Below are 6,307 nucleotides of genomic sequence, written 5' to 3'. Positions count from 1 at the left end.
TTTGAACTGCTTTCTGGGAAGAGAGAAAAGAAGGGGAGGGAAGCCCCTGTCGGGTAGAAACTAAATGAGCAAGACCAAAGGCTTTATTCTAGTGCCTCAGGATGTTCTGTATTCCATCTGATAGGACACTGAAAAAAGATATGTTTCTGAAAAATAATTCTGATTGTGGAGTTAAGCTTAGTTATTTGGAGATGAGGAATTGGAATAAATATGAAGGAATTCATGGGACAAAATAGGCAGCAGAGAATAGACAGTTCAGAAATGGACAAAAATGTGCACTTGCTTTTTTGCTGCAGTCACTTTGCCTTTTTCACTGTCTGATTGGTTGGATTCCAATTAAATGGTGGTGCCTATCTTAACCCCTGAATCAGGCACTGAAATACTTTCGAGATGGACTTTTGGAAGAGTTTTTGAGGGAAGTGTAATGCTGGCTGTACTGACCTGCAGAGGATGGTGTGGCTGGGTCTGAAAGGTGGATACTGCTGCCTCCAGATAAATGGTGGTGCCTATCTTAACCCCTGAATCAGGCACTGAAATACTTTCGAGATGGACTTTTGGAAGAGTTTTTGAGGGAAGTGTAATGCTAGCTGTACTGACCTGCAGAGGATGGTGTGGCTGGGTCTGAAAGGTGGATACTGCTGCCTCCAGACAGCTGCCAAAGCAAGAATGTGACCATGAAGCAAAGTGAAATCAGAGTTCTGTAACGAGAAAGCTTAAGACATTTCGACGGGAACTATGTTTCCTTCTGCTCTAAGGTAAGACAAGATTCTTTCTTCTAAAAAACAGGTTGCCTTCATTAAATACAACCAATGTTATATTTTACTTAGATTCAATTTTTATGTTTGCTCATTTGGGGATTTTTTCCTAATATCAGATTCTCCTACTTAAATTTTAAAAGTTATTAATTCTGATAAAAATTAATATAAATAATTTCTGTGTCACAGAAATGTAACAGTTCAAGAAAACTCAGCAAAGAGCCTTTCTATTAAACTATTTAATTTAAAATTAATAAAGAATAATATTTATTCAATCTCAGCCAACTATGATTTAGTCATTTTTCTCAAAATTTTTATATTATCTGGCTGCTTAGCCTTAGAAATTTGTTTCCCCAAAAGAACAAAATTCCTAACTTTGTTAATCCTGAGTAGCTAAAAAATTCACATGTGCTTACTATCTATAACATATTAAAATAGAAAATATTTTCTTAAAGCTGTAGTCAGTGAGTTGAAGCCTATTTATATGCTAGTTCATGATCAGGAAATATTTCAACTCTTTGTAAGTTTTTTACTATTTTTTATAAAAATCTCTTTTTTTTTAGTCACTGCATTTAAATACTTAAAGTTTATGAGACTTCTCCTTTTAACTATTTAAAGCAAAGCAGCCTGCATTTACAGTTGAATTGATAATTACACTGACTGAGTAATTTAGGGTTTTTTTTTTTTTTTTTTTAGATTTCAGATGGTGGCTTTAAAGTTTAAAGAGACCAGCGTTGCTCTGTGATTCTGTGCTGGGAATCCAGGCTCACTACACCTCTCTTGAGTTACAGGGAATACTCACTCCTGTACAAGGAGCCACTGGGAAAACTGCAGTCGGCCACTGCTGAAACAGGAGGTGGTGTTAATTTTGAAAATGATCCATGCTGTAATGTCATGAACCAGGAAGCTGGAATCCTTTACCAGCTCTTTATGCAAATTTTTGGTTGCAGCTTGAGCTGAAGGACATGGAAGGAGTGGGTTTTAAAAAATTTGCTTCATTGTAGAGCTCTCATTAACTCAGTTGTTCCTCCCCTGGACTGGCCTGTTTGCCTCCCTCCCCAAGTTATCTCCCTGAGGTATGTTTACAATATACTACTTGATATTATCTTTCTAGTCATGGGTTCACTTTCTACTTTGCTCCAAGAATACAAAGAAAGGCACCTTTCTCTTAGATTTCAAACAGCACAAAAATCCACAATCTACAATTAATAAAAACACATAAAGCCTGTTTTAAAAAATTAGTGGTTAAAAAAAATAAATGTAAACTATCTTTTGATAAGTGCTAACTCAAGTTTCCTTTACCCTAAAGGCAAAAGAAATGTGTGTGTGTGTGTGGGTGTGGGTGGGGGTGGTGTAGGGGAGTGTTTGCAAATTGATCTGGCTGAAATAAGTTTTTTTAAATCGAATTTACCAGTCTGGCATGCACATGGTTTCTTCTGGCACTGAATGAGACCTAGATATTTGTCTCAATTTATAACTTCCATTCATGATCGCCTTCTTAAAGTTTCAAATTGTGGATGCTACTCTGACTACGTAACACATTAAGATAAATTTCTTCCTGCTTTGTAATATTTGGGTCAATTAACTCTCTCCTTGGCTTAAAGTTTTCTAGAGGCACCCTTCAACTATTGAACAAATTGGAGATCATCTCTATTAAACCATAAAGATCTACATGAAGGAGCAGGCATAAATTATCCCCTGGTATCTGCCATCTTTGCCTACTGAGTGTACCCTCACAACTTTCCTAGAATCTCAGATCCTTCTGATGGCTCCCAGTGAGGAATTTTACATCTCGCTCTCAATTAAATTATGTGTGTGTTACTCCTAAGTGCTTGGGAGGGCATGGGTCGATATTATCTTCCAGGAAGAAGAGCAGGCTCCACTCTGCATGTTCCTGCAAGGCACTGGTTCAGAAGTGCTGCTTTATTTCTCGAGGAGAAATTCAGAAAAACTCAAGATGAGTCCAAGTGCTCCAGGAACAAAACTGGTCAGATATACATGTGAAATGCTTTACCCTTGCTTTAGCTCCTGTAGCTAGCTAACAAGGGAAGAGTGGTCAAACCAATCTGTAAAGACCCAACAGCAAGGGAACTGTCATGCCCAAATGGGACTTCTCCAAGTGCAGTTGAAGCAGAATTCTACAAAGTACCAAAGCTCCTTAATGAAAGATTATAGTTTGTTATGAACATCTTGATGGTTCTTTTTTTTTCTTTCTTTTTTTTGCTCCAGAAACATTTCCCAGTTTCTGGTTTTGTTAATTTATAACTATTTCTGCACTAAAGGGGATGAGGCTTCCAGACTCCGCTCCAGAAACATTTCCCAGTTTCTGGTTTCTGGTTTTGTTAATTTATAACTATTTCTGCACTAAAGGGGATGAGGCTTCCAGACTCCTACTTAGCATGGCTGGATCTATGGAAAGTTAAATTTAGAGAGCCAATAGATGGAAAGGGTTTTCATGCTAAGAAAAAGAATTTGGCTCTACTTTCAGCTCTACCTTTAGCGAGTACAAGATTTTGAACTTTAGCAGTAATAGAAGGATACATACATATCTCTGATCTACTTACCTCCACTGATTGTTATAAGAACTAAATGAAATAATGAATGTGCAAAAGTGATTTAAAAGAAGGGCCAGTGTAAGTCCCTCTGCAAAAGTAAGGAAGTTTTATTGTGTTAACTGCAATTCTGCACATGGAAGTACTAACTTCTCCAGCTGTATGTGCCAAATCACAGCAAGCCCATACTTGAAATCTAAACTCTGAGCAAAGGGTGTGAATGAACATTACTAAGTAGCTGGTTTTCAATCCTTGGTTGGAATTTTATTTTATTTGTTTTTCCCAAATAATAATAANAATGAAAGATTATAGTTTGTTATGAACATCTTGATGGTTCTTTTTTTTTCTTTCTTTTTTTTGCTCCAGAAACATTTCCCAGTTTCTGGTTTCTGGTTTTGTTAATTTATAACTATTTCTGCACTAAAGGGGATGAGGCTTCCAGACTCCTACTTAGCATGGCTGGATCTATGGAAAGTTAAATTTAGAGAGCCAATAGATGGAAAGGGTTTTCATGCTAAGAAAAAGAATTTGGCTCTACTTTCAGCTCTACCTTTAGCGAGTACAAGATTTTGAACTTTAGCAGTAATAGAAGGATACATACATATCTCTGATCTACTTACCTCCACTGATTGTTATAAGAACTAAATGAAATAATGAATGTGCAAAAGTGATTTAAAAGAAGGGCCAGTGTAAGTCCCTCTGCAAAAGTAAGGAAGTTTTATTGTGTTAACTGCAATTCTGCACATGGAAGTACTAACTTCTCCAGCTGTATGTGCCAAATCACAGCAAGCCCATACTTGAAATCTAAACTCTGAGCAAAGGGTGTGAATGAACATTACTAAGTAGCTGGTTTTCAATCCTTGGTTGGAATTTTATTTTATTTGTTTTTCCCAAATAATAATAATGATAGCTAACATTCATTGAGCACTTACTATGTAGAAAGTACTCTTCTAAGTGCTTTATCTGCAATAGCTCACTTAACCCTCACACAATCCTATTATCCCCAATTTAAAGATGAGGAAACTGAGGCCAGAGAGATTGAGCTATTGGCTCAAAGATACACACCATGGAGGAGCTGAGATCAGAACCCAGTCCATTTGTTCTGGAATCTGTGCTTGCCATCCCTATATCATTTGCCTCCTCCCATTTCATGAAGTCGTACATTGTACACAAACAACACCAGTCACAAAAACTGCTGTGGGGCAGATGCCAACAGGCTGGAGAAGGACCAATCCTAACACAGGCAATAGGAGCCCCAGCTGTCCATCCTACATCCACGTCCAAACCAACCCACAAGCAATTGTATGGTCAAGGGCTTTCGAGTGATGAGGTGCTTTCTCCTGGGGGATAAGCCCACCTAGTTCATTTGGTTCTGTGTCTGCTGCACTGAGAATTTTTGGCAGTACTTATCTGCTTTAGGAAGGATATATATATAATGTGTCAGGGCACTTTTATGACTGCCCAGATCAATTCTGTAATAATCTGGAACCATGTAAGGCTTCATTACATCTTAAGAAAGTGGATCTACACTCTAAGCTGTTCCTCTGCAGAGAGATGGCTCTTTCCTGCTGGGGACTTTCAGTGACTGGTGATTTTCAGATAAACGACCTCAGAGGCTGAGTTCCAGAAGAATGAGGAGGGAGAGGAGGATTTTCCACGGAGACGCTATCCTGGAAGGACTCCCTAAAATGCAATGAATTTCTGGGACAGATATTCTATGAATATGTGATGGCTGTACATACACTGTTCCTGATACAGTAACCTACTTACCTGCTGGCTGCTCCTCTCCTTGCAGAGGACCAACAAACCTTTATTCTCAACTTTGATCATGGGGGATGGGCTCCCCCAAATCCTGAGCCCCATGCCCTACTGTTCTCTTTCTCTATGGCTTCCTGTGGTGAACTGGATGAAGCTGGGCACAGAAGTTACAAAAACAGCTGAGGTCTGGGGATGGTGAGTGGGGCCTAAGTTGGCCTCTACACCTTCCCAGACATGGGGTTGAATGAGGCCTGCCACAAGTTGGGGAGGGGGTGAAGAGCTCATGCTTACGTTGTCCCCTGCGGCTGCCTGGTGTGCCCTCCTTTGCTGCAGTAGCTCCTTCACTGTGATCTTCACCCGGACACCTTGATATACCTTCGGTTTTTCTGGGGAAAGGCAATCGATTCAGTGGTCAAGTCCAAGGTTTGGGTGTCAGGATGTGCGGTGAGGTCCCTTTTCTAGGCGATGGCACTCAAAGCCAAGTTTCTAGGTTTGGAGAATGTTAAATGACGGTACAAAGCCCAAATTTCTCAAACTTGAAAGGATGAAGAGAGGCTGAGCAGGTTTCAGGGCCCCATTGGGAAATCTGTGGAGCCAGAATCTAGGGAAATCTGTGGGGCCATCCACCCCTGGCTGGGGCCCCTTCCCTAGACCTAGCACACAGGCTCTTCTGCTCAGGAATGTGGAGACCAGTCCAGGGGAGCTCACCCCTTTGGCTAAGTTGAGGTAAGCCAGGGTTCTGGGCCCAGCCTGCTGTCCTGAGGGAGGGTACTAGGGACCCGGGGAGGAGCCGGGCGCTGGAGCGGGGGAGCTCTCTCTGATCTACAGCGGCTGACCTAGGCCACCCCACCGTGATGTTCCCACTGCCGTGTTCCGAGTCCCTTCCTTCTCTACCAGGCCAGGCGTGGCTTCTGGGGAGGCTCCGACCTCTCCGTGCCCTTGGTCTGAAAGCCAGCCCTGCAGCAAGCGGCGGGGTTTGGCCGGCCCTGTCCTGGGCCCACGAGGAACCTGCCAAACTGACCCCAGTCCAGGGGCCAGGCCCGAGGAGCTCCTTCCCTTCCTCCCGTCCGTCTCGTCCTTAGGCTGTCTCTCCTCGACCTTTCTCCGCCTTTCCCGCTCTCCATCTCTTCCTCCTCCCTCGGGCCCGCTCCCGCTCTCCCCTTCTTCCCCCGTGTCCCCACCCCCTCCCTAGGCGTTTCTCGGCGGCGCACGGAGGCTCGGGGCGAGTCCGCGCAGCGCGAG

The 6,307-nt window shown here is 42.2% G+C and overlaps 1 protein-coding gene across 1 annotated transcript in view; it reads right to left on the bottom strand.

The window, feature by feature from the left end:
* The window catches only part of COLCA2 (colorectal cancer associated 2), a 10,219-nt gene that overhangs the window by 2,050 nt on the left and 1,862 nt on the right, over window positions 1-6,307 (bottom strand). The window contains exons 2-3 of the mRNA XM_008583782.1: window positions 5,357-5,451; window positions 595-652 (exon numbers count right to left, since the gene is read on the bottom strand). Of these exons, the coding sequence (XP_008582004.1) occupies window positions 595-652; window positions 5,357-5,451 (153 nt within the window). The remainder of the gene's footprint in view (window positions 1-594; window positions 653-5,356; window positions 5,452-6,307) is intronic.

This window comes from Galeopterus variegatus, unplaced genomic scaffold (assembly GCF_000696425.1).
Source record: "Galeopterus variegatus unplaced genomic scaffold, G_variegatus-3.0.2 Scaffold3035, whole genome shotgun sequence".
Taxonomy (NCBI): domain Eukaryota; kingdom Metazoa; phylum Chordata; class Mammalia; order Dermoptera; family Cynocephalidae; genus Galeopterus; species Galeopterus variegatus.
The sequence above is the reverse complement of the archived record's forward strand: the minus strand, read 5'-3'. Positions and strand labels throughout refer to the sequence as shown.